Raw genomic sequence first — 26,614 nt, 5'->3', positions numbered from 1 at the left:
AAAACTTCAAACTATATATATTATTACAACATCTCTGGATCAAGTTTTTTCGTTTCTTTTACATACGTATTTAACGCAAATTCAGTCACTGAAGATATATTGCTATAATTTCACCTTTAAACCGGAAGCACATACGAGATGCGGTGAACACCGTTTATACTCAGAAATGTATAAATGCAGAAATAGTTTTTCTACCAAGATTTGCTTGTATGGGTCCTCACACCCTGTTAATAAAAATTCAGATAAGAGGCATGGTTGATCTCCAGAGACAGACACATATATTTTATGCTGAACAATCATTTGATGTTCATGAATTGACCACAGTAAGTATGGATGCCCGAAAGTGCCACAATTAAAACACAAATAAATGGAACACACACACACACACACACACACACACACCAAGTTATTTGGGATAGGATCTAGCAATAATATGAATGACCAATTTCTTGATAATGCTTCGTTGTATAGAACTATACTTCAGTACCACATTCCTGGTACTACAATTATATAAACAACAGATTATCCAAGTTCATATCAAATAAATATTTCCAACATAATTGGGAATGTAAATCTTTATAGATTCCACATTTATTAGAAAGTGTTACATACATGTCCGCCAGCATTTGGCCACTTCATCCGCTGGTGTAATAGAAACAGGTGAAAAATAACATTCCTCATGTATTCTGGAGTGAGGACGTGTTTTTCTATCGCACATTCACAAATGAAAAGGCCTTTTATTAAGCTACTGATCATTCCTAGCAATCTGAAAATATGTACATTTACCTTAGAGAGCTATACAGTATATAATGAGTTAACATCACAGGTGTTATATTAATGCTTTCATTATACATGTCTAAAGCAATAATTCTGAATCTTAAATTGCACAGTTTATGCTCATTTTCATGATTTTGGCAACTTACACAATAAACAAACATCATACTTTCAACAATTTGGAAGAATTAAAACATTCCATAACGCATCATGTGAAAACCCAAGATAATTTGCCATAGCTTTCAAAACAACGCTCGGATTAACTAACTTCCGAGAAGCAATTTGCTGCTGTTGGCATCAGGTTGGACGGGGCAGTACTGCACACAGGTCTGCCCAGAACCACCACAGGTCTGAGGTACTGAAGCTGCTTAATGGCCAGGTCCCCACACCCAGCCAAGGCTTTGTCCAAGATGGATTTCAAATTTTGGACTGATGTGAAGTCTCCAGTCACAGCAGGGGGCTTGAGCATAGGGGGATGAGTGCATTTGCTGCGAGTGCGAGAGATTCCCAACTGGCTGTTCTCCTTAACAGAACAACTGCGTCGGAATGCGTCTCGCCGTTTCGTCTGTACTGCGTTTTTGTCTTTCGGGGACGTCTCTTGTATGAACCTAAGAAACGAGGACTCAAAGCCAATGGGCTTATACGTGGCGATGTCAAAAGGGTGTGGCGAAGGGCTGTGAGACCGAGTTTCTTTCAAGTTCGCTGGGTGTTCGGACAGTTCATTTTTCCGTTTTAGCGGCTGCCGGACAGGAGGAGCAGGCAACGGAACTGAGCCAGTCGACATTTTACTGCCATCCTTGGCGTTCAGCACGTCTTGGTTCCCCTCATCGGCAGCACATCGCAGCGAGCATGGTGGTGAGAGGTCAACAGTGACAGGGCGAAGGAGAGGTTTGATTTGATCCCAGCTTAATCTTTCCTCTGGTTTCTTGTTGGGTACAATGGCTGAGTTTTCAGAGTGCCCACCAGTACTCGGTTCGCCATAAAGTACTTCGTCTGCACCAACAAGGACACCATTCCTCTCGACAGCCGGCGGCTCCTTTTGTTCCTCCTCAGGAAATCCCAGCGGATCGTGATTATCCTCCTCCTGCGACTCTGCCGTGAGCAAGTGTAGACTCACGGGTGCCGGCTGCTCCTCTACGCTCCCTTCCCCGGACTGATACTCCATCACGTGCACGCCATTAGTAGTACGCGCTCCTGCAACTGTCGGCCTGGCCGACTTCCTCTGAATCAATTCATCAAGCTGTTCCGCAGTAAAGACGAGCTTATCGTCATTCTTAGCAAGATAATCTCGCCGCATGCGATGAACCGTTCGGTAGTGACGATTCAAGCTTCCCAAGTACACGACAACAGAATCACAGTCCTGAACCATGCATGGGTAGGCCACAGTCATACAGCGGTCTTGACACATCTGAAGTGCTTCTTCGTGAGATTTAAAGACATGGCCGAAAGGTTTTCTTCTTGACTTTCTTTCCCCTGAAACTAGCTTTAACACAACAGCTTTCTCCGCCGCCTCCTCTGACTGGATGTTTTCTTCAGGCTGCGCGCTCAGCGTCTCAGCCTGTGCGGCGGTTGAACCAGTTTCTTCCTTCTCGGGACTCTGTCCTGCAACGATGAGTTTCTTTTGGCATCCGGTGACCGATTTCTTGTGAGTGCTCTGTAGACGAACCACCAGCGAATCGTAGTATTCACAGTGACTGTAAATCATATGTTTTTTAAGCGCTTCTTCATGACTAAACGCTTTTTTACAGCCTTTATATTTGCACCTTTGTAGCACAGACGGCTGTGAGTGAAACTCACGAGTGTGGCGGACTAGGCTGCTTCTAAGGTGGTAGGAAGCTTGACAGTCTGCAAAGTGGCATTTGTATTGAGGCTGAGGTTCGTCCAAGTTTGGGGCAGGCCTTTTCTTGGCAGGTTCTTTTCTGGACTCTGGACTGCGATGAGGATCAGAATCTTTCTCAAACAAGAGCTGTGAACGATTGTAATGATGTATTAGCTGCAGGTGGCGCACGAGGCCTCCCTGGGTGGAGAACGCTGCGTCACAGTCTTTAGCCACGCAGTGAAACGGTTTACTGAATTTATCCAGAATGTAGCAGAGATTACTCCTGGCTACCAATCGCCTTGTAGTTCTGACCTGTTGAGTGGTGCCATCCTCACCTTCTTGCTTGGGCTCAGGGCCTTCCTCTCGACTCTCTGGTTCATCTTGCCCTTCCTCTTCAGATGGAGGTTGATTGCCAGGATTTTGTGCATTTTCGGTTTTCGCGGTCACGTTTTTTTCTTCATGTTGGTGTTGCAATTCAGGCATCTCTTTCTTCCTCATTATTATGCCGTGGTCTTTAGTTCCCTCACATCGTGTGGATGCGTAGTTTATTTTGTCCACAAAAGACTCACTCATGTTGTGCATCCGAATATAGTGGGCCCTCAAGACACGTTTTTCTCTGTGATTCTTGGAACAAAGATGGCATGTGTAAGGCTTAAAGGCTGACTTCAGCGTTTTGGCCTGTTCGAGAGTGCGACCGTGTACCTGGTTATAGTGCCGTACCAAGTTGTAACCTTGCGCAGTCCTAAAGCGACACCCTTTCATCTTGCAGATATATGGCTTTGCACTAGCTAATGATTCAACTCCGACGACATCAGCTCCTGAAGTTTCTTCACTCTCAGATTTAACCCTTTCCTCGCGGTGTGCCGATCTCTTCTGAAGTAATACAAAAGGGGGCTTCGCCATAATCGCCTGATGAATAGATACCGGGGAGACAGAGTCACCACTGGACTGGGGTGTCTCACTTGACATTTTTTGAGGCAATGAGGAATTCAAATCCAGTTTACTGAGCCCAATAAGAATTTCTTTCACAGCATCGCTTTCTGTTTTAAGGCTTAAGGAATTTGTTTCATTGCTTTTGAGCTGAGTGGATGCTTTTCTTTCATTGCAAGACTTTGTGTTTTGAAAGGAAGTAGAGCGCTCATTTGTTCCCCGTTTTTCCCCGTCTGGCTCAGTTTCAGTGTTCATACCCTTGGATTTTGGGCCCTTCTCTTTGTCATGCTTGTATTCTTTGTTCTCCAGTTTAAGGTGTTCTGGATGGGCACATTTTAGATGTCGCTGAACATCTCTGGCTCTGGAGAAGGTCATGCCACACTTCTCAAAACCGCAGGTGAACTTGCTTCCATCAAAACACACGGCCACCAAGGTCATTGTCGCTTTGGGCTCCTTGGTAGCGGACACCTTCAAAGGGGCATATCTTACCGAGGAAGCGTTTGGGACATCTTCATTTACAATCTCCTCTTTTTTAATGGGCTTATTCAACGGGGGTTTCACTTCAGTGACAGTCTTAAGCAGTTTGCGCTTTGCTTTCCTCTGAGCATCGACATCGTCTTCAGAGAAGGTGATATTGTGAGTGGATAAATGTTCTATGAATTCTTTTTTGGATAAGTAGTATTTTCTACACTCGGCGCTGAAGCAGGTGAACGCTGCATCTCTGAAGTGCTGTGCTTCATGGTGATACATTTGTCCCAAGTCAGAATACGTGGCATAGCAGCCTTTGAGCTCACACTGATAGTTGAGATGATAGCCGTGGATCTGCTTGTGCGTCACTAGTTCATTGGATGTGCCAAAATGAGCGCCACAACCCATCACGACACACGAGTAAGGTCGATCGCCGTTGTGAATTCTTCGATGCTTTCGGTGATGGTAAGCAGAAGCCAAGTGGCGTCTACAAAAAATACACTTTTCTCGCTTGTCTCTCATCTGATGAAAATGTTTCACGTTCTCATCAGCTTTGTGCTCCAACTTCAAATGCACATACAGGTACTTGGAATGTTTAAAGATCCTCGTACATCCGGTTCCTGGACACGGATACTCGTCTCGGTTCTGTAGCTTGAAGTGCTGTTCAATGTACTCAAACGTTACATGTTCATCATCGTCCACGTGCTTGGCTTTCACCGTTTTGGTTTGCTGCACAATGTGGTGCAGCACATCTGGATCACGGGTGGACTTGTAATACAGCATTAAGGACGGATCAACGGTGATCTCCCCTGGTTCAACATCATCCTCCTCATCCATCAGATTTTGCAAGTCCTCTTTTTTAACGTCTTTGAAAAGACGCGTTTCACTCTGGAAGTGATTTTTCATGTGAGGAATAAGTTCTTTCCTGTTGTTGAACTTTTCCAAGCACACAGGGCAGGGGTGGTAGTTGTCTTCGCCGTGTCTTTTCGAGTGGTGAATGATTTGGCCGGTAGTGACAGATCTCTTACAAATCTGACAGCAGAACATGCGTTTGTTTCTCTCAGATATTCCTTGGCTCTCTGGTTTGTCCTTCTGCTCGTGTCTGCCCAGACTTCCATTTATCCTCTCGTCATTCTCACATTCTACTTTTACTGTGACTCTCTGTGGCTCAGGTTGTTTGCTCATTTCTTGTTTATCTACCTCCTCATCTTCTTCCACTTCTCCCTCTGACTCCGGCACTAACCCTAAAAGGGAGCTGCAGTGATACTTTAGAGTTTTCCAGTCCCAAAATTCAGGGTCAAAAGGCCAATAAGCTTTAAGTGCGAGAAGCAACTCACAGCGCAGGGAGTTGGGAATAACCTCAATGTCCATATCAAACTTTTGGTCTGGTTTAAGGTAAAGCTCCTCAAGGCACCCAAAGACCTCCTGGTTGGGGCCAAGCAGGAATTCTGTGAGTAGGCATGCACGCAATACTTCAAGGTCACCTGGTAGAAAGCAAGACACTGTCTTACAGACAGAGACCCTCGCTTCCGAATCGTCCTGCGTTGGAAGTCGAAGAGCTTTGACACACAGTTCGACTGAGGACGGCATGCCAATTTCCTCTGCCTGAAAATAAAAAAAACACATTAGCAAACCACAAAAAACGACTTTCAAATAACACGCCGTATGACGAGTATCACGTCATAAAACCTCCATGTTCAATGCCGTTGCAAAATAAAATGCACATTGATAGAACGTGTAGCTGTGTTGTAACACTCTGTGGGTTTGGAAATACAGAACGCACTTCTGCAGTAACCCGTAATCCGTTGTGGTTTTGATGCGATAAGCATGGCATTTAGCTCCTTTGGTTGTAGAAAAAGCACAATGAAAGGGGATTAAGATTATTCGGTGAGGTGTAAATAATCTAAAATATAAACAGTTAAATCAGAAGATCAGAAGATGACATCTTCCTGAAATCCTTCCAAAAAATAGTAAAACAACTGTAACAGTATCTGACATCCTTGAATATATTTATTAGATAGAATGTTAGAGTACAAGTACAGCCACACAATAGCATGTATTACAGTACAAATAAAGTCAAACATCCTGTCTAAGAGGAGCATCCTTCATTCCTGTGGTTAGCCTAGAGTCGTGTATAGTTGACATATAGAAGATGACCACCTTGGAAATCATGGAAAAGGAATGTACAAACCCAAACCAAAAGCAGGGAGGATGGCTCACCTCTGTCTGAATGACACGGACCAGGTAAAGCAAGTGTTGGACTGTCTTGGCAATGGCACCAAGCTGCAGGCATCTTTCCAGAAGAGATGCCGGCGAAGGGTCAATCCTTCTCTGAAGCTTACCCCACGAAAGAATCAACTCCCTTTGAAAACATTATTAAAAAAAAAATACACATATAGACTGGCCACAGTAAATCAAAGAAACAAATGTCTACGTGTAAATGTGGTGAAAGCATGGAATCTCATACGTCCAGCCTAACTGACACCGCTGGTCAAATAGGGATGACTCACCAAGAGGAGGAAAGGCTCTGCTGTTGAAGCTGCTGTGTAAGGAACGTTGTGCACAAGATGAAGGCCGTGTTCTCCTCTCCCTCAGTCTCCAAATTACACGTGATCTCCAACACATCTTTACAATCGAGCCTGGATATCTGTTCGCGGAGTAAACACAATTTTGAAAGCTTAACAAACACAAACATCTGTGCGATAAATGTATTTCACTCATTCTATACAAAAAAAAAAGAAATACCTCCATAATGGCTTCTTCATTGGGAAGCAGGTGACAAAGCAGGGAGACGTAAGTTTGACGAAACGTAGCTTGGTTTGAGATGAGGTTGCATTCAGCGCAGGCTTTGGCCAGGACCACCGCCTTGGCCACTTCACCCATCTTCTCCAGGTGCTTCACTCGCATCTCCATGAAACCCTCGCCCTCCAAGCTGATGTATGCGTCAACTACCGACAAAATGTAGAAAATATAGTTACCAAACTGCCATGACAAGTTTGATCTGACAACAAGTTGTTCTAATCAACTAAGATAACCCAAAAAAAAAAAAAAACTTGATTCCAACCTGCTTCTTGGCTGGTGGGCTGGCCGGTGAGGAGCAAAGTGAGGACGGGGTTGCTCCACGCTCCTCCCTCTCCTGTGATCTGGAGTAAAGCTTGGAGGTCTGTGCTGCCATACCGTAACAAGGTATCATGGGAAATCTGAAGAATACACAAAGAGTTTTATATCTAAATAAAAATAAATCATGTTCATTGCCTCGTTGAAAATTATGTGAAATAGAGCAAATTATAGCAAGCCATATTTTTTCTGCACAGCGGTAGTAATGATGATCTTCAAATGTGATGTCATTGGCAAGTGAACTCATAAACTCTACTTGTATCTTCCCTATCTGGAAAATCTAAAAATCAAACTCCATACAGGTAATCATCGTTTTACGACCACAATGGGTTCTGAGGGATCAAACAAAATAATTTAATAGTTTTGGTTATATGCGCCAACTTTAATTGTCCAGATAAGAATTAAATCTGCAATCCGACGGCAAAGATTGGAAAACGAGACGCAGTACCTGAACAGAGTGGTGGAACTGAACCCAGGCCTCATTCGGAATCTCATTCTCAGGCACCGAGAGCAACAATTCAAAACAGCTCCTGTTGGATAGAAAACAAGATTAAAATGATCTTGTTAATTCTAATAATTCTGTGGTTTTATTCTTTAAAAATAATACTGGAAAGCAGGTCAATCAGGCCAATACATTTGACATGTTAATCAATTTGTCGCATGACCCGAAACACACCCACGTCAGATATAAAGAGCATAAAGCCGACTTGGTTTGAAGAATGTGTCTGCATTTCTATATTACAAGTAAAGCAACAGTTGTGTTATCAATTTTAGCAATCAAATACCAATAAGCGTTCACAACTATTGGACTATGGAATGGAATCGCCTGCAGGTGGATTTTGAAGGCTAATCTCACCACATTAAGATTCGGATTCCTTTATCGTGATTCAGACATTATATCAGAGACGCACTGCAGGACGCGATAACGACGCATTTTGGCCACAGCAGAAACAGCTAAATAAACACTATAAAAGGTTAAAATAATAGAAGACATGATTCTGCAGTGTGATCTGCATGAAATGCCAGAAACAAATACCTGAAAAACACGACATTAGTCAAGCTAGAAACAGTGGTGTCGCCAGTACTCACAAAGCAAGTCTCTTCAAAACAAGGGCCACTCTGTCCGACTCTCCACTGAGATGGGATCGGGCCGTCGCAAAGCATGTTATGGACAAACAGTAGACCTCCAGAAGAGGGAGACCATGCTCCATGGAGTTCCTGCTTCCAGCATAGTGCATCAGTGCCTTTAAATGAAGGAAATGTTTTTTTTTTTTAAAGCAACGCAAAAGAACATACTGATTATAGTTCAAACAGTGATCAGAATGACCGTCTGGATAAAGAGGGATTTTTTTCCACCTGGGGAGAAACGAAAGATGAAGACAACTAATCCCAGCTGGATCTGTGGTTTAGGATTCTCCTGACTGATTCTTAGGGGACTTGACAGCCCTGAACCTCCAAAAACAAGCCACCATGCCCATCAAATCCTGACTCATATACTGTGCCATCATTTTTTTCTTACATTTATACTTTTATTTCATGGCATGGCCAATACTTTCACTGAAATGTATTTTTGTTGTAAATAATTATAATTCAGAGATTCATTGCGTCTTCATTTGAAAAACCGAATAGCTAATTTAACAGAATTACACTGACATGATTTTTTTTTGTTCCCCCTAGAAAAGAGCTAAAAATGCAATTACAGAAAACAATCAGGCATACAGATTTATCTTTCCTAAAAAGCACAGCGTTGTTTTTGGTTCATATTATCTTAACTGCCAAGCGTCCCGAGCCCCAGAGGAGACATCCTTGCATCTAACCTTGTGCATCACCTGCTTACAGCCAGCTACACGCACACAAAGTCATTACCACTACTAAAGTCCCACGAGTCCCATTTGCCAGGAGCCATACTGGATGGAGAATCCAAATTAATTCCCCCCAGTCTAAATATACTATAGACTCTCAAAGGAAGCCAAAAAATAGCCTCAACCCTGGAGATCTAAATCAGTGCAGTAATTATATCTGTACCACTTCCGATTAGTATTGTTATGAAGCAATTATAAACGTTGTGGGCCAGCATCAACTCATTCAGCTAAACTGAAAAAAGGAGAATTAGATATACAAAACAACATCGTGCTTTGAGTCACAAAAGACTTTAGATCACTGTGGAAACAATTACAGATTTTTCAAAACAACTTCTCAAACATACATATAGGCTTGAATTAAATATATAGAAAAGTTACTCAACCGCACCAATAAGGTAACTGCAGCCACAATTAGCAGACAGATTAATTCATCTTTGCGACTATTAACTTTGGCTTGGACTGAAACTGAAAATGATCACTCTCATTTTATCGCTGGACGAAACAAAGGCTTCCCTGTTTCCTTAAGAAAAACCTTGACGTTTGATTGTTTTTAAATCTAAATATTACAGAGAATAACTAATAAATTGGACAGTACATATTTGTTGTTGAGTGAAGAATAAAAAGGACAGGGAACGCTCATACACATTTTTAAATAGGTAGAACATAAGTGCAACTTAGTAAATGATTAATCAGACATTTCGCTGTTGCTTTACGCCCTAAGAAATGTGGATAAACACGTCACGTCACGCCACCGCCCAGCCCCAAACACATGAAATATAACCACTCTGCATCCGTGTCATGTCATGTGCATCGAAACATACGTTTTGTTTTCAAGTTAAGTTGCTGATTCTTGAAATAATGCGCAGCTAAATTAGCTCAATCGCGTTCTACCAATTGATGTAACGCTAGATAAGAGACACGCATCGATTTATTCACGCTGCAATCGGTCCAATTATAGGAAGTTACACTGCTCTGGGACGGAAATATTACATCTGCAGGTATTGGCTAAAAACACACACACCAAATTCCTAAACTTACTTGGAACGCTAAACGAGCTAGCAGCCGTAGAAGATTATTTAGCTCGCAGGGCTACGAGGAAAAACAATCCCGGGTGAGCTAACGTTAGGCTAGCGCTCGCTTCCATGTTGCAGAGGCGCATTACCTGACAGAAGTTGTCGCAGTACTCCGTGGATGTCGCTACAGATAACTCTTGTTGCCTGAGCACGTCTTCGAATGCTTTTAGCGTGGCCAGCAGGGTTTCCATTGCAACCAGAGTGTCTTCAGCCGCGTCCAGGCCCCGGTCGCTCCATTCCTGCTCTGGTTCGACACTATTATCCGCCATCTTCGTGCTCCGCTACGGCGCGTATGCAGTCCAGCCTTGCGCCGCTTTCAAGGACAGTCGGGATATTCAGCTCTATCTATTCAGCTATTTCTAGCATTCAGTTCATCCTTGTAGAAGTTGAGTGCCTTGCAAGTATATATCTTTTTTAATGCATCTTACCTGTCCTTCTTTCCTCACGATGTTCTTAAATATTTGGTCTAAAAAATAAAACTATATAAACAGAACTCTTTCTTACGTCTAGTTTTGGCCATTTCCAAAATGCCTACTGTTCAAAAAATCTCCATTTCAACAGGATTTCGTCGATTAGGTATTATTAGAATTTTTGTCATTATATTTAATTTTATGGTTGATTGGATTTCAACAGAAAGGGGGAAAGGTCCCCTATTGTTTGCGTCCAAATACTGTAGTTACATTCGGCTCCCTCTGCAGGCGATTTTGGGTATAACTAATGTTTTTTTTCTGACCCGGAAGTAAAATGCGTCACTTTTCGACTCCACGTGCGAAAGGTAAGTCGGGCAAAAACTGACATCTGAAGCAAATCTGGCAAATAAATTTAGCCTAGAAGACCTTATTCTTTAGGGTAAAGTAGCTAACTCGATTATCGACTCTAGTTTTCGTTTTCTACTCGACGGCTAAGTAAAAGCATTCAGTAGATGTAAAGGTACAAATTACTTGAGTTGGGCAAACGGGTTAGCAAATATGCTTGGAGATTTGTTATGTCGATCCTTGTTTTTGTTTTTTATCTAGTCGTGCTACGATGGGAAAGTGCAAATCCGAAGGAAATCCGAAGTGTGGCAATAAAATTGCCAAAACATTGAAAACTAAACGTCGGACTAAAGATCTCGACCAGATCCACTCGGATATGAAGCCCGAGACCGCAGCCAAGCTACTACATCAGGAAGTGGACTACGATGTTACAGGATGTGCACAACATTACTGTTTGCATTGCGCGTAAGACATGCCACTTAATTATCATTTAAATAAATTGTAAGACATATAAATTTGGTTACAAAATGTATCGTAATTAAGGGAAAACAATGCTGCCACTTGTTGCTCTTAACTTTATGCCTGTGGTACTCTTTTTTTTCAGGAGATATTTTATTGATATGAAAGCATTGAAAGAGCACTTTAAAAGTAAGGTGCACAAAAAAAGGTAAGGACCCTTGTCTCTAAAAATACTACTGTATTCATTACATATGAACATTTATTGACTAGAAGTAAAGCTTTGCATGAGCTATCTGTAAGTTGCTTGAATGCCACTGTTAGTTTCAGCATCTACCTCTGTTTCTTTGTCTGCCCAGGTTGAAACAGCTCAGAGAAGAGCCTTATACCCAGGCAGAGGCAGAGAGAGCAGCGGGTATGGGTTCCTACATCCCTCCAAAAATAGTTGAAGTGAAGACACAGCCTGTGGAAGAGGACATGGACTAAGAGCGACCCGCTTCGGCCTTGGGCTGATAAATCAGAGCTCCATTCCCTGAACACCTTTGATATTCTTCATTGTCACAATTATTGAGTGCATTTTAGGTTCTACTTTTGTGACACACTGCTTTCTGTTGAGAAATATAATCCAACATGTAAATACCGTGTCTGGAATGTGAATAGGCCTTAATATTTAGCCGGATTGTATCAGCATGAGGTTTCTTACACCACTAAGGGTATGTAACATTAAAATCCTCATTGATCAATTCAGTTAAAAAATCGTGTAGTTCAGGTTTGGTTTCCTTAATTGTTCGTGTTCATAATTAAAAGTGGCATATATGAAGCTCTGATTTGAATGTCTCTGTCCTTTGAAATCATAGTGGATAACAGTCGTCTGGTCTTCACCAGATTGTCAACCATGATTCAAGTGCAAGCAGATTACAAAACTCAGTGCATGTTTGTGCTCAAAGCAAAATGAACGCTGATATGTCCGTTCATGTAATGTGGTGACTAATCAAATATGATTTGGCATCAGACATATCCATTAAGGAGCACGAGCATACTCAGTTCATAATAAAATATATTAAAACCGTATCAGAATAAATGTTTGTGAGCACTTGAGTGTACACAGAATTTGACAATTTAAAAAGCGGACAACAGTTTAAGAGCATACAAGACCACTTTGTACAATTAATCCATGTATTTGTACAAAATATACGGTCTTCTAATCTCTATAGTTTACACGGTCTTGTAGTCTGTTTTTAAGTGTATCATGAATAGCATGCTTACTACAAAATTATAACACAAACATGTTAAATTCAAAATAACGCATTATTTTCCACAGACATAAATGAATTCACATAAAAATGTACAGACTGTTTCCCCCGGCAGAATATACAGCATCATGTACTGGTAATTTAAATTTGTTGCGAGACATTCCTTGGATGGAAAAAAGCAGCCCTGCCCCTTTAAATGAGAGTGAAATACCACAAATAATAAATCAACATCCGGTTATTTTCACAGTATAGCTCTCCACTGGAACTTTTCCTTTACATTTTAATCGTATGGCTTATCCCTGATCACTAAATATGTCGGCGTCGTCACCTCAGCTACCGTGGGTACGTGCAGCCTGCGTGGAATCGAATTAATGAGGAAAGCAAGACTAGCAATACTACGAGTGCTTTTATTTTGAAAGATACACGCGTATCCTGTTACGTTCGTACTTTAATGGAGTCCGTGCGGTTCGCGAACATTTTCACAGCTGTTCCCACGGCTGGAAAAGACGCACAGACCTTGTGTTTACACGGTAGCAGAACTGTTTTAAAATATTCTTAACAATTTTACAAGAAAGCGTACACTGCTAATAGCGTTTATGGACGTTATATAGATGACATGTCCCCGTGTAAATGCTAGCTTTCGTGGAGTTCCGAGGATGGCTGCAGACGTGGATAAAACGACCACAGAGGATGGGAGTAGAATCTCAACGCCGAATGGTGATCGCAGTCCGGGCGACACGTCCCGGCTTCTGAAGGCGCTGTGGACTGTGCTTCTAGTCGGTGCTGTCCCTTTCCTCGCCTTTGGCTTCAAATATCACCAAGATGCGCAGCGACTCAAACGTCAAGTGAGTGTCCGAGTGTGTTACAACGTTATATACACGTCCTTTAAATCTTAACATAAGGGAGATGTATTCTTTAGAAAATAAAAATGCACCTTGTGTACTGCAGTTTTTTCCACCACATGGCGTTTTAGTAGGTGGCTGGATCTGTGTCATAGCTGTCCTTGTTTTTCCCACAAATAAAAGGGTCTCCAAGTTTTCCCTGCTCCCTCCCTCCTCCTCTCCCCCATTGTACAGGCGCTAGTCGGCACGCATCTTTAGGACAAAGGGTCTGACTGACACATGGCAGGAATCCGTGGCATATGGGGCAGTGGGCTCATCTTTATCCAGGCAGGATCACATTATGAATAGGAATAAGACAGCAAGTGACACATCTGCATCAGTGTTTCCATGCCTGTTACGATAACTATTGTTTTATTTCTTTTTTTGTGATGGAACAGCTCACTGGCTGACTTGGCATGTGGTGCAAAATTTGGCACTGAAGGTTGTAGGGTCAAATCCATAAATTGACTCCTGCAGCCCAGAAACATGCTTTATAGGGGAATTGATGATTCCAAACTTCCCGAAGGTGTGGATGTGTGCATGTTTGGGTTTTCCTTGAGGCAATGAAATAAAAAATGTGCAGTTTGGGGACAGCTTCTTGCTCAGTGGGCAGCACATTTGCCTCAGAGCAAAAGGTCCTTTGTTCAAATTCATCTGAGGATCCTTCCTCCCACAGCACAGACAATAGATGGATGGACCATCCCAGATTTGATACTGTATTGAAAACACGATGCATCTAATATGTTTCTGTCCAATAGGAAGCGAGTTTTCAAACGCTGGGTGCCGAGGGGCTTTTCCTCTTCTCCTCGTTAGACACCAACCATGATCTTTATCTCAGCCCGGAGGAGTTCAGACCAATTCTTGGGAAACTCACAGGTTCAGTCCTTTATTTTTCTTGCAGGATGTCTCATTTCATTAATACATTATCTTCACTCACCAATAATAGCCCCATCTGTGTTAGTTGCATAACCCCACATTGAGTGATTCCTCTGGCTTCGTTGCAGGAATATCACCCCCAGTGGATTTTGAGGAAGAAGAGGCCCATGACCCCAACGGAGAGACTTTTACCTTGGAGGCCAAAATGCAGCCTCTGCTGCTGGATTCCATGACAAAAAGCAAGGATGGTTTCCTTGGAGTAAGATATGGCTTATTGTTCTCCTTCCATCAACGACTCTACAGACAGAATTTATCGATAATAAGCGGAATTCTTCCTGCACTTCCAGGTTTCTCACGGATCTTTGAGTGGGCTGCGCTCCTGGAAGAACCCAGCAGTGCCCTCTTCTTCCTTCTCTGCCAGCCAGTTCAGGGTCTTCCTGCCCCCAAAGGACAAGGTTGAGGTGGGAGACACATGGTGGGTGATTCCTAGTGAGCTCAACATCTTCACCGGATACCTGCCCAACAATCGCTATCACCCTCCCTCTCCGAGAGGGAAAGAGGTATCCCCAACACGCCTCGCTGTCGAGTATGTGATGGGGTTCATATTATTAATATTCATATTAATAACCGTTCTTCTCCCCGTGAAGGTTCTCGTTCACTCCCTGTTAAGCATGTTCCACCCTCGGCCTTTCATCAAGTCACGTTTTGCTCCCCAAGGAGCGGTCGCCTGCATTCGTGCCAGCAACGACTTTTATTATGACATTGTCTTCAGGTGAGAAACAGTTCAGGTGGAGATTTAAAAAAAATGTTTGCCCCCAAAAAATGGATGCAGTGACGATAAGTGAGACAAAGTCACTAGAAAAACACTTTCAAAGGGCAACGACAAGCATTTCCTGCCACATACTGACAACAGAACTAACTCCTCTGTTTGCCTCGACAGGATTCACGCTGAATTCCAGCTCAATGATGTTCCTGACTTTCCCTTCTGGTTTACCCCCGGGCAGTTCACTGGCAACATTATCCTGTCTAAAGATGCTTCTCATGTACGCCACTTTCAACTCTACGTCCCAAGTGACAGGTCAATCCTCAATTCACATTCTCCGCTTGTTGCGTTGGTGTCAGTTACTGCAGTCCCACTGTCAAATAGTCCCGTTGTGTCCCAGGTCTCTGAATGTGGACATGGAGTGGTTGTATGGGGCCAGTGAGAGCAGCAACATGGAGGTGGACATCGGATACCTGCCCCGGGTACCAGTGTTTCCTGCTATTGTGCAGCCTGTTGAAGTGATGGTCTAGCTTCACGAAGGGAGCATCTTAGATAATATTTATGTTTGTATTTACTTATAAGTCACACAGTTTTAATTCAAATTAATCCTATTCAGTACTTCCAAGCTGGAAGTACTGAATACTTGTTGGGAGTGTTCTCATCTTAATGCGATAATGCTGATGTGATTATTTCTAATTTAACTTTACGTATTATTCTTTGATCTTTGTTAGCATTCCATTTTTCGGTTTCCTCCACTTGTACTGGTATTTTTGGGGGGGGGGGGGGGGCAACTTTCAAAATGCATTATGTGCATATCTATAATTCTGAAATATCATTCTGTTAGATTCTGTAAATATTGTATATGAAAAGGTCAGCTATTGTACGTTTGTTACATTCCATACGTATCAGGAAGTTTATTTCCTCTCTGACAGCCAAAATGTGTCAAAGAACTGTCTTCCTGTGCTTGTTGTTGGGTCTCTAGTTGGAGTTGCAGTCCGCTGGCCCTTCCACTCCCTCCATCATCATGGATGAGGAGGGCAACATCATTGACAGTCGAGACGGCAGTACTGAGCCCATTCAGTTTGTGTTTGAGGACATCCACTGGACCTCAGAGCTCAGTCGGCAAGAAGCTGCACGACGCCTGGATGTGACCTTTTACCCCTTCAAGAAGGTAAACGTCCGCGCAGCGGTCGTTCAACGCCGATGACTTTAAATTAACAGTTGGGTCGTTCTCATTGTGCTCCTTCCCAGGTGTCCTACCTGCCGTTTTCAGAGGCCTTTGAGCAAGCTGAAGCAGAGAATAAACTGGTGCATTCCATTCTGCTTTGGGGGGCGTTAGATGACCAGTCCTGCTGAGGTACTTTTTTTTGTCAGTTTTTAAAGGAGGAAACATTCAGTCCTTGAAAGAAACTATTTCTGAATCGTATATTTCTGTGATTTATTTTTTGTTTTTAACATATCCTCTCGGTTATCCCTCTGCAGGTTCTGGGCGGACTCTCCGGGAGACAGTCCTGGAAAGTTCGCCCGTCCTAGCCCTGCTCAACCAGAGCTTCATAAGCAGCTGGTCTCTGGTCAGAGAGCTGGAGCTCATGCAGGTGAGCAGCGCAACACAGACGACTGAACATTTGCTATTTGCTTAAATAACTTTCCATTCTTAAGTAGACCTTTTTTTTTAATTCCACAGGCTGATGAGCTTAACAGTGTGTTGAGTAAAAAGGCTCAGTTACATCTGGAGAAGTACAACTTCCCTGTTGAGATGATGGTGGCGCTGCCCAATGGAACTATTGTAAATATTCACTATTTGTTCTCCAGCTTACAATTTATGAAACTCTCCCAGAGGAGTCCACACAGTACCCACTCAGACAAGAAATATCAGTTTATTCTTTCATCATCTTTCATTTGTTTTATTTTACTATCCTAATGAAATCTGCTATCTGCTACCTGTGTTTGGTCTTAGGTTCACCACATCAACGCCAACTTCTTCTTGGACCAAACGGCCATGAAACCAGAGGAGGAAGGAGCAACTTTCAGCTTTTCTGGCGGGTTTGAAGACCCCTCCACATCCACTTATATCAGCTTCCTGAAGGAGGGCTTGGAGAAGTCCAAGGAGTACCTAACATAGTAATTTGAGTGTGGAGGAAATGGATATTCATTTCCCGTGGGATTCAAGATAAGGAGACTCTTATCAGTGGAGGCAGCTGAAAAAGACATTTAACCTCCTGCTCCCCTTGTTACCATTCATTTGTTTGTCTTTAGCCACAAAGTTGTTTTATACAGTATTTTTAGTGTGATAAACAGTAAAATGAACTACCACTTCTCAAACCTACAGTTACTTGTTACTATAGTATATTTTAATAATGAGATACTGCTTAGTGTGCAAATCTGCTTTCTCTGCGTGTAGTGACTGATAAATGTCGCTCAAATGCAGATAAAGCCCCTTCCAAAGATAAATCATACACACCAAAACACATTTCTTTTTATCCTGGTGTTCAATATGCAATATTTAATGACTGAACCAGCGTTCGTGCTGCTGAATGTTCCAAGAGGCAGAGCTGGAGCAGTCGTTGCCCTTCCAGTCATCTTTCAGCAGTTTGTGAAGGCGTTTGCCTGAAAGCTCTCTCCAGGCTGGGCGATGCCAGATGTTGTGCTGAGGTCGCTGGAGGCAACGCCCTGCTCCGACTTAGGGCACAGGAGCAGCAGGAACCGCTGAACAGGCACATAAACGGATTGATTCAGTTTTTTACTTGTATTTTGAGTTTAGAACCGAATGTGAGGTTTTTGTTTTTCTGTTTTGATGATGTAACCACACCAAAGAACGTTGTTTTTAATATATACAGGAGAAATAAATCCAATGAGACGATAGTTCAGTCAATTCTACCTTATTCCCCCCCCCCCCCCCCACACACACACACACACACACACACACACTCATTATAGTATTAGTGTGGAAATATAAAACACAGGAATCCAGAAAATCTGAAATTGGATGAAAAGATTTTGACAAAAGCACTTGGTTGGAATTTAAGGGGAAATTAAAAATGTTTGACTTGTTTTGTGCCACACTTTGCATGCACTGAAATCTAATAAATAAAAAGTCTGTTTTTTAAGTTTCACACACAGTTTTATTAATTAATCTACAGTACTGTACAACATAGGCAAAGTAGAGCAGATGATGCGATAAATCTGCATTAACATGAGATACGTCTCAAGCTTTTTCTATCATGACCAGAAACCACGGTGGAGTATTCAGCGCAAAACCAAGAGAGACTTCGTGTGGGTACGGATATTCTACAAACGAAGACATTTTGGGCTTCAAGTCTTGCATAAATATCTTCAGTGCAAATTTCTGCTTTTTCCTTAGTTGTCTAGCAAAGGGAGCTTGTATTTGTGGGACTGCGCGATGCGCTTGTGATTTCAACAGAAAAATCCTCTCAGAAAAATGGCTCATTTCAAACGTCCAAGATTAATTGTCCAGTTAGATAAGAGGAGCAGCATGCATCATGTTCACAGGATAAATGCTGAGATGCAGTATTATCAAGTTACCAATTTACATTACGAGCATTAAGTGCAGCCTCTTTCTAAAAATGACCCAAAGAATCTGATTTCATAACAGTTCAATGCCACTCGGTTCAGTGGAACTCAAGTCTGGTTGCCAAACCCAAAGGAATGTCTCAGCCTCGAAGCAGAACCCGACTGGAGCACCAATCTGCTCAAATCCAGCCTTCATTCCAGTTCACCAGTTTCCCCCCCCTCCCCCCTCTCTCTGAAATAGCCAAGCAGTTTGTGGTTATTACATGGATGATGCCATGAAATGAATAAACAGGCTTTGTTTTTGCTCAGAGATAAATGGCGACTAGGAGAAACCGATCAGTGAGAACAAGTTGAGGAGGAAAACTCTGGTCTCTTCAGCTGAAAGTCCACACCTCCAGCTCCATGATTCGGAAGTCGTCGGTTTCCGAGAGGCAACAGTTGTTGAAGGTGTGGCAGGGGCTGCTGCGACCCAGGAACAAATTCCCATCCACCCACAGACCAAAGTGTCCGCTGCAGGGAAGAAACAGATACAAAATGAACAGAATCCAGACAGATCAAAGCACATAAAATTAAAGACAAAAAAAAAAACACATTACCTGCCTCCTCCTATAGCGAAGGAATCCAAGTCTCCTTTAATGAAAAAGGAGTTCTCTCCTGTCCACCTGAAGCACTGCAGAGAAAACGCAAAAGCATAAACTACAGAAGATGATGCTTTGGAAATATTTTACAGAACAGTTAACACTGGTGACAATCAGGTGGTGAACCTTGAAGCGAGGATGCAACATGAAGAGGAAGGTCTCGCCGGTGCCGTAGAATGTCTCGCTGGGCCTCAGAGGGTGAGACAGAAATGCCCCGAATGTCTGATGAAGGGCAGACGCAAGAGAGAAAGCAACAATAAGATTACAAATATATAAATATTCAGCATCTATAATGAACACACGTTTTATACCTCATCGAGTGCATCCTTGATAGCGATCAGGACGGGGGAGTCTGTGGCACGGAGTTTTCTGTAGAGGGACTTGAGGCTGGCGCCGTGACGTGACGTACTGTAAGACAGCTGCCAGCTGTGGCCGACTGTCCTGGGAGGAAGTTCCTTACACAGCTGGGGGGGGGGGGGGGCATGGGAGAATCATTTAGAAGGAAGACAACGTGTAAAGAAACACAAATATTTTCTAATAGAAAAGCCCAGAAGAATAACGAATTCAGCAGTCTCACAAGCTCTAATCAGTGAATTGATATTTTAAATTGAATTGCAAATAAAAACAGGCACAGCAGAAAGACATTCAAGCCGAGAGCTTAGTTGTTAAATATTTACACCTCAGAACTTTGGGTTAGCTGACTGAACACACAACATAATGTGTAACCAGTGTAATGCGCAAGGTGCACCGAGTCAAAAAGTAAAATAGGTCATATGTATTTACAGTCAAAGTTTCCACCGCTACGGCTTGGCGAGTTAGCATTATCGCTTTTTTGTTTAAAGTAAGAATAGTCAGAAGTACCCTTTAACTTATTCCTTTCGTTCATGGCAGACTGGGCTGAGAGCGCTGCGTGCCACTCACCTCTCTGACGTGCGGCGCTTCTAAAATGCTGCTGCTCGCTACGATGCTGTGGAGTCCCTCAGGATCCCGGTCGATGACCAGGGTCGGCTTGTCCCCGCTGCCTTCCATCAACACCATCTGCTCCAAAACACGGACACATTCAAAACAAAACACATCGAGCTTGAGCCCAGCCTCAAGAGAGACAACTTCATTTAGTCTTCATCGTCCTCCCTCCTGCCAGACTGAAATGAACCTGCTCACCTCCCAGTCGTCCCCCGAGCCTCGATGCCTGTGGGACACCTCCTCGTCATCCTCCTCCTCCCCCTCCTCCTCCTCCTCTTTGTCCTTGACGAGCACAAACTCCTCTTTGTCATGCTCCGCCTCTCCCTCCTCCTCCTCCCCTTCCTGGAGTATTTGCAAGTCTGGTCGACAGCGAGTAAGGTAGGCGTAGAGCTCATCGGAGCTGCATGGGGAGAAAATAAGTCGTCCAATATGCCGAGATGTCAAAATCAGTATCAACACGGCAGGACAAAAAGACGTGACCTGCAGGACAATTTTGAATATCAGGAGTGCATTTAAATAGTCCATTCATTACATGTTCTCAACTCAGTATTTTGTGATTAAAATTTGCATTTAAGTTAACACTTTAATAAAGTAATATTATGCTCATAACCCTAATCCTGAAAGTAGCAAAAAATAAAATAAAATAATACATATATTATGATGCCCATATGTAGCATCTATGTGTCGATACAGCTGTGAAGGCTTCTTTCGTTCGCTGCACGCTCCTAAATACATGGGCTTTTAAAATGAGGCTGTTATTTCTAATGTTTTATTTCAAGTGCGTTTCCCCACGATAGCTTCATGCTGTTGCATGTTTAAATAAGACGCACGTAAAAGCACCTCACAAGTAAATTAAAGTAAAAGGTAGCTTACGAACACTTTTGTGCTTTTTCTGTAGCGGAGGAAATGATCGACTTTGATAATGTTCACCGAGTGGTGAGAAATTAGCAGACACGGAAAGTAAATATTTGACTGCGATAACTCGTTTGACCATCAAAAGAGGATGTTCTTTTTACTGGAGGCTGCTGAGAAACCAGTTCAACCAAAATACCATGACGCCTATGACAATTATCATACAGTGTATTTCCACAGTTTGAAAAAGGTCACAGTGACACCCCTGGGGTGACCTCTGCTTGGCCTCGAGACGCTCAACTTGTGAAGAGAAAACTTGAATTGCAAGCTGGATGCGTTTTGATGGGACGAGGTCTGCAAGCCTGCCTCCCTCCTGGTCTTTCTTCAATGCCCAATGCTTTTACAACTCTCTCACTCACTTTATTCCACCATTAGTTACCTGTCCTGTGAAAGGGCAAGCCAGGCATCCTTTCTGGGTGAAGGCATGGTTGCACCTAGCTGAAGCCCTAAAGCCTTTTTCTTTCCTGCAGACGGCTGAAACAGAAGCCGCACAAACATCAGGCCCCCTGCTGGTGACCTATGAGGTGCTGGAAAAGGAAGAAAGAAGATTAAGCTGTGGTAAAGAAACACAAACAAACAAACAAACACCTCCCAGATGGCAGTCACACCTGCAATCTCACTCTTCACGGAGGACTTTTCATTTTCACCGGCTTGAAGAACCGTACTCGCTGCATCTTGACCTCCACAGCAGAAGGTGGCAGCACTGCTCATGACGCCTACAGACACCTCCAACGGGCTGTCATCAAGCTCTGTCTCAGTCGCTGCCACGTCTCTTCTCTCAGCCTCATCTTCCTTCCAAGAACCCTCCTCGGACAGGCCGAAAGCGAGACGGGACAGCTCCGATGGAGCCATGGACTCCAGCTCTGGAACCGACTCCCCCTTTCGATTTGGGACGGAGCTTGTTCCCCTTTTAGCTCTTCTCAATTTCTGGAAAATTCTCTTTCCTTTTTTCCTAATAAGAAATAAAAAAAAAAAAAACTTGTATTGACTTTCCATGCGATCTATTGTCTGTGCCGTTATAACTGCGATTCTTTGCCGACCTCTGCTGGGGTGTGCTGAAGTGAACTTGCGAGATGTCGGAGAAGAAGGAGACAGATGCTAACGTGTCAACGGAGCAGGACAAGAGGTATTCTTCACAGCCGTGCTCCTTAACCAGAGGATGCGTCTTCCAAGGGTCAAAGAAGATCTTATTAGAGGTCACCAACAGGATGCCTGAGACCACGCCCTGACCAAAAGAGGAAAACGGTTGACGTTAGGCAAAAAAATGTAGGCCGCCATTGAAAACGGATCAGAGATAAATTTGGTCTACACACCTTACAGTCAGTAATGTAGCGGCAAAACAGTTTGAGGTACTGCACAGCCTCTGGCCCCTCCCCTTGACAACACTCTGGGGGCAGAGCCAATAAGCAGAGCTGCCCGTCAGGCATTGGTACCGCCTCCACATCCTGTTAGAGTCACATACCTTATTATTTATTAACCATTTAAGTCATTAATGAAAACAAAATATTTATTTTATTTGTATTGTAGTAAACGGAATATTTTTTCCAACCATAATGGTGGTTTTCTTCACGACCCTTGACGACACACACTGACTTGGCACAGTTTAATCAACAGCTTGCAAGTCTGAACGATTATTATTTGTTTTCACAATGAGCACTGCAGATTTAAAGATTATGGATTAACAGATCTGGAAATTTACTTGTATCCAAATGAGACTTTGATGGGAAGTAAATGTTTAATTTTCATACAAACATTTTAGGCATTACCCCTGAAGTTCAGAAACTTGTAAGTAAGTAAATAATGTAACTGTTGTACAAATTAATAAAGAATCAGATACTTAAGATGCAAGTCACTACCTTTTGAAACGCAGTGAGGCACAACAATGTACTTCAATACAGTACTTGAAGTAAATATATTCCTTCTATTCACTTTGACTACATATTCAGTATGTTTTTTTTTGTACTTACCAGCAGTTTGTCATATTCTGCCTCTGGTGAGGGCGACAGAGGCTGATCAGGGAGGGCTTCCGAAGCGTCCAGGTCTGCCTGCACCTCTTGCTTCTGTTTAAGATCGGAACCCGAGCGTAATGCTGCCTGAAATCTTTGATCTTTGGAAGTCTTTTTACCCTCCAGGACGGCCAGCTGCTTCAGAGCAGAAGCCATGACAAGAATAGGTCTGACATTGAAATAGATACGACTTGGTGACAAGGAGGACTACTTCCTCTTTCCGCAGGCCTGCATTTCTCTCCCTTGCATTTGTTTGTATTCACAAGGGGAACGAGGTATATTTTGACAGCAACAGTATGACATTTAAGTCCCAGGCAGCGAAGACATTATCGCTCTTAATTTGCTAACAGAGGTAGGATTCAGGATAACATATTGATTGCCTAAGAAGGTTCAACATTGTGAAATACACATTCTTCCTGAAAGCTACCGCAGCGGACGCTATAAAACAAGAAGAAGAGAAAATGTCTTGATTTGCACGTCAAATCAAGACATTTCCATCCTTTAACCCACAATGCACACTCGCTAAGTGTGCGGCACCCTGGCGAGCCCCCAGCTGACTCCTACCTCTCTGGGAATGAGGGTGGAGGACAAAGAGGGTAACTTCAAATAGGAGTCGGAGAGACGGTGACCGCTATTGCTCTTTTCTTCTGAGGATGCACCGATGTTGTCGAGCAGAGCAGAGCTGTTGGACACTTTGTCCCCAGGGAGGTCCTGAAAGAAAGAAAAACGTCCGAGCAGAAGCTCAAATCTGATGATCGGGATTCGTGTGTGGCTTAAGTCCACCTTCAAAAGTGATTTGTTCCCATCGCTCCCTGTGGGAGAAACTTTTCAGTTGTGTTTCTACGCTTCATCAGTTCAAATATTTGCAAATAAGATAAGAGAAGGAGTCAGTAAAAAAAAACAACAAAAAAAAACATTGCCATTGCGCCACTGTGGGTCGAGAACAGTTCCGCCAGCTTCGTTGCTCTGACCCTTGTACATTTTTTAAGCAAGACCATAAACCATGAAACCAATTACCAATCGCAAGTGCCTGCTGCATAATAGATCACCAGATGATGTACGGGCACATCAATAAACCGGTTTTCGCTCCATCATACCTCCCATCCTTCTCTTACTTGTTTCCACGGCAGGTTCCACGCATCAGCCACAAAGAACAAGAACATCTGAAAAATCAGTCGGCAAAGACGCGCGACTCACTCTGCAGCCCGCGATGTCACCAGATGGGCTGACCATAGGCTCCTCCTGCTTCACCGCCGGATTGTTTAAATCCCATGAAGTCCCTGCGAGAAAGAGAAATGTCGATCACTGTCCAAAATATCCTGAGCACAGCAGTTCTTCATCATCGCTTCCTCAGAGACGTGCACTGCCACGCCTCCCTGTACGAAAACAGCCGAGTTACTGCCCAGTGTGAGAATTATAAACAGGCCCTTTGCTGCCGGGGCGAAATGAGGACCACTCCAAAAACCTTGTAGGTAGTACTGTCGCAGTTTGGGGTTTCTGATGTGAGGGATGCGGTCGAGAGGCCGGCCCACAACGGGTTGGTTCTGATGACGGGTGCTGACCGACGGCTCCTGCGACGCTCCGCCCGGAGGCCGAGTCGTCTCCCAGGGCCGCTTAGCGAACTGTGGAGGCTGAGAGACGCCCGGGGGGAGCTTTGAACCCAGCCTGAGGGAAATTACAGAAAGAAACACACACGCACAATACCGACTTGTGCTTGAGTCACACATATCTGCTCCGTGTTTACGGGGCTCCATTTACAGTGGATGAAGTGTCAAACATTAGTGGAGCATGCAGAGTTATTTATGCGCAGGAGAGGGAACTCTCTATGACGGCCAGGGAAGGACGTTCCTGTCAAAACGCTCGAGCTCGCTGCCGCTTTAGGCTTTTTTGATGAAGCCCTTCGGGGGGCTGAATAGCAACACTGGTTAAAAATGTACGTTGTTTGCCAACTATTACGAAAACAATGAAAGGCCCAATTGTAGCATGCTTGAATCTGGGAACAGAAAGCCAGCCAAATTCATCACAAGTGCGCTTACAGATTTACAGAAATCCTTGTATTCAGAGGCCTGACCTGGTCTTGACATTTCCAAAGTAGCCGGCCCGAGAGTTTTCCCTCGGGGGACTGTGCTCCATGGGTCCAATAGTTTCGGGCCTCCTCACAGACTGGGCCATTTTCTTTTTTGTTTCTTCAGTTTGACGCCGACGGTGGAGGCAGATGTAGATGGGTGAGGCTTTCAACGAGCATCCTTCCTCTTCCTTTTATTCCCCATGCCTTCCTTCGGACACAATTACATCACCTGCACAACATTTTAAGTCACAAAACATGGCCTTTACACGCAGGATGATAAATATAAATAAATTATTTCTGTGATTGTAATCAGTTTACCCTTTAACGCAACGTTGCTAACAGCTTCATGCCTTTATAGTTCATAGGACATTGTTAAGTATATAAATATATTTGCGCAGACCAGCTTGCCTTTTCTGAATTAACAAGGTTAGCTTAGCTTTGCCCTTCATCCTCGATTAGCTCGTCTAAGTCATTCTAAATTAATACATGATTACAACGCTCTTCCTGTCAATGATGGAGGTGCAATAATAACCGCGGATGAAGTAGGCATTTTGGGCGACATGAGAGAACGGTCGGAGCTCTACCTGTGTTATGCCTCGGGATGGCGATGGGTGGCGGCCATGTGAGCAGATCTTACGACATCACTGCAGACAACACTAACAAGTTAAATATCAAAGCTCCACCCAGCTCTTTGAGGTCCATCACGCCTGTCAAGATAGTTCCTCTCCGTCCTGCAGGAGGAGGAGGAGGAAGAAGAAACAAATTCTTCTTCGTCTTCTTTTGCGGTCGTCTTCTTAGTCTTTTCTTCGTCTTTTTCGTAGAAATAGACGAAGAAGAAACACGAACAAGACGAACGCATAAGAAAGACGAAGAAGAAAAAAAAGGCGCCGTAGAAAAAGAAGACGAAGAAGAAAAATAAAAACGAAGAAGAAAAAGAAGGCGCCGTAGAAAAAGAAGACGAAGAAGAAAAATAAAGACGAAGAAGAAGAAAAAGACGACGAAGAAGAAAAAGGAGAAGAAGAAACACGAACAAGACGAACGCATAAGAAAGACGAAGAAGAAAAAGAAGGCGCGTAGAAAAAGAAGACGAAGAAGAAAAATAAAGACGAAGAAGAAGAAAAAGACGACGAAGAAGAAAAAGGAGAAGAAGAAAGACGAAGAAGAAAAAGGAGAGGAATAAAGACGAAGAAGAAAAAGGAGAGGAGAATCTGTCTTGCGCTAACAATTGAACGATTTATTTTACCTGCATACAGCCATTATCGCCCGTAAGTTTCGACGTCGCGACGTTGATTGTATTTCTTGATTGGCGAAACTCATAAGAAAGAAATTCCACAGTTCGGGGTCAGTCATGGGGGTCGTTGATTGTGTCGCTACAGCTAACATGGTGTTTATATGCACATACTGTAGCACCCGGTTAGTGATGAGCTCAGGAAAGCTCGCTGATTCATGATCCACTTACTTTTTAGTGC

The 26,614-nt window shown here is 43.3% G+C and overlaps 4 protein-coding genes across 5 annotated transcripts; 2 read left to right on the top strand and 2 right to left on the bottom strand.

The window, feature by feature from the left end:
• Positions 1 to 566: 566 nt before the first annotated feature.
• rlf (RLF zinc finger) lies at positions 567 to 10,312 on the bottom strand. Its single transcript, XM_068751772.1, is given in 9 exon segments — positions 567 to 1,075; positions 1,078 to 5,596; positions 6,212 to 6,353; positions 6,502 to 6,638; positions 6,737 to 6,939; positions 7,056 to 7,191; positions 7,557 to 7,638; positions 8,198 to 8,352; positions 10,133 to 10,312. Coding segments are annotated over 9 exon segments (5,592 nt in total). The 3' UTR covers positions 567 to 1,037.
• Positions 9,957 to 12,142, top strand: znf593 (zinc finger protein 593). Of its 2 annotated transcripts, none has more exons than XM_068751774.1 (4): positions 9,957 to 9,968; positions 11,060 to 11,263; positions 11,403 to 11,465; positions 11,614 to 12,142. In XM_068751774.1, the coding sequence occupies exons 2-4, from the start codon at positions 11,070 to 11,072 to the stop codon at positions 11,738 to 11,740; spliced, it is 384 nt and encodes a 127-aa protein (XP_068607875.1). In that variant the 5' UTR covers positions 9,957 to 9,968; positions 11,060 to 11,069; the 3' UTR covers positions 11,741 to 12,142. The 2 variants fall into 2 exon arrangements, with proteins under 2 accessions (XP_068607875.1, XP_068607874.1); XM_068751773.1 differs by lacking the exon at positions 9,957 to 9,968 and adding an exon at positions 10,809 to 10,818.
• A 1,021-nt stretch (positions 12,143 to 13,163) lies between these two features.
• On the top strand, positions 13,164 to 17,149 carry selenon (selenoprotein N). Its single transcript, XM_068752201.1, has 12 exons — positions 13,164 to 13,352; positions 14,147 to 14,264; positions 14,393 to 14,523; positions 14,612 to 14,824; positions 14,912 to 15,036; positions 15,205 to 15,342; positions 15,428 to 15,509; positions 16,010 to 16,198; positions 16,279 to 16,384; positions 16,510 to 16,622; positions 16,712 to 16,813; positions 16,985 to 17,149. Exons 1-12 carry the CDS (start codon positions 13,164 to 13,166, stop codon positions 17,147 to 17,149), a joined length of 1,671 nt encoding a protein of 556 aa, XP_068608302.1.
• Positions 17,150 to 18,129: 980 nt separating this feature from the next.
• On the bottom strand, positions 18,130 to 25,249 carry si:ch211-15d5.11 (oxidation resistance protein 1). Its single transcript, XM_068752001.1, has 15 exons — positions 25,149 to 25,249; positions 24,543 to 24,742; positions 24,275 to 24,357; positions 23,642 to 23,788; positions 23,039 to 23,215; positions 22,385 to 22,516; positions 22,112 to 22,296; positions 21,692 to 22,023; positions 21,451 to 21,598; positions 20,358 to 20,559; positions 20,118 to 20,234; positions 19,508 to 19,660; positions 19,323 to 19,418; positions 19,155 to 19,228; positions 18,130 to 19,068 (listed from the first exon to the last, which is right to left on the bottom strand). The coding sequence occupies exons 1-15, from the start codon at positions 25,247 to 25,249 to the stop codon at positions 18,933 to 18,935; spliced, it is 2,283 nt and encodes a 760-aa protein (XP_068608102.1). The 3' UTR covers positions 18,130 to 18,932.
• Positions 25,250 to 26,614: the final 1,365 nt, after the last annotated feature.

This window comes from Brachionichthys hirsutus, chromosome 18 (genome assembly GCF_040956055.1).
Source record: "Brachionichthys hirsutus isolate HB-005 chromosome 18, CSIRO-AGI_Bhir_v1, whole genome shotgun sequence".
Lineage (NCBI taxonomy): Eukaryota > Metazoa > Chordata > Actinopteri > Lophiiformes > Brachionichthyidae > Brachionichthys > Brachionichthys hirsutus.
This window is presented reverse-complemented; position numbering and strand designations above follow the sequence as displayed.

What these genes read in the sequence shown, in the direction of transcription:
- znf593 (XM_068751774.1), top strand. Translation starts at nt 11,070, where the DNA reads ATGGGAAAGTGCAAATCCGAAGGAAATCCGAAGTGTGGCAATAAAATT. An exon ending in CATTACTGTTTGCATTGCGC is followed by an intron (nt 11,264 to 11,402) that starts GTAAGACATGCC and finishes CTTTTTTTTCAG; the next exon opens with GAGATATTTTATTGATATGA. An exon ending in AGTAAGGTGCACAAAAAAAG is followed by an intron (nt 11,466 to 11,613) that starts GTAAGGACCCTT and finishes TTGTCTGCCCAG; the next exon opens with GTTGAAACAGCTCAGAGAAG.
- si:ch211-15d5.11 (XM_068752001.1), bottom strand. Translation starts at nt 25,249, where the DNA reads ATGGCCCAGTCTGTGAGGAGGCCCGAAACTATTGGACCCATGGAGCAC. An exon ending in TTTGGAAATGTCAAGACCAG is followed by an intron (nt 24,743 to 25,148) that starts GTCAGGCCTCTG and finishes AATTTCCCTCAG; the next exon opens with GCTGGGTTCAAAGCTCCCCC. An exon ending in TGAAAAGTCCTCCGTGAAGA is followed by an intron (nt 21,599 to 21,691) that starts GTGAGATTGCAG and finishes TTCCTTTTCCAG; the next exon opens with CACCTCATAGGTCACCAGCA.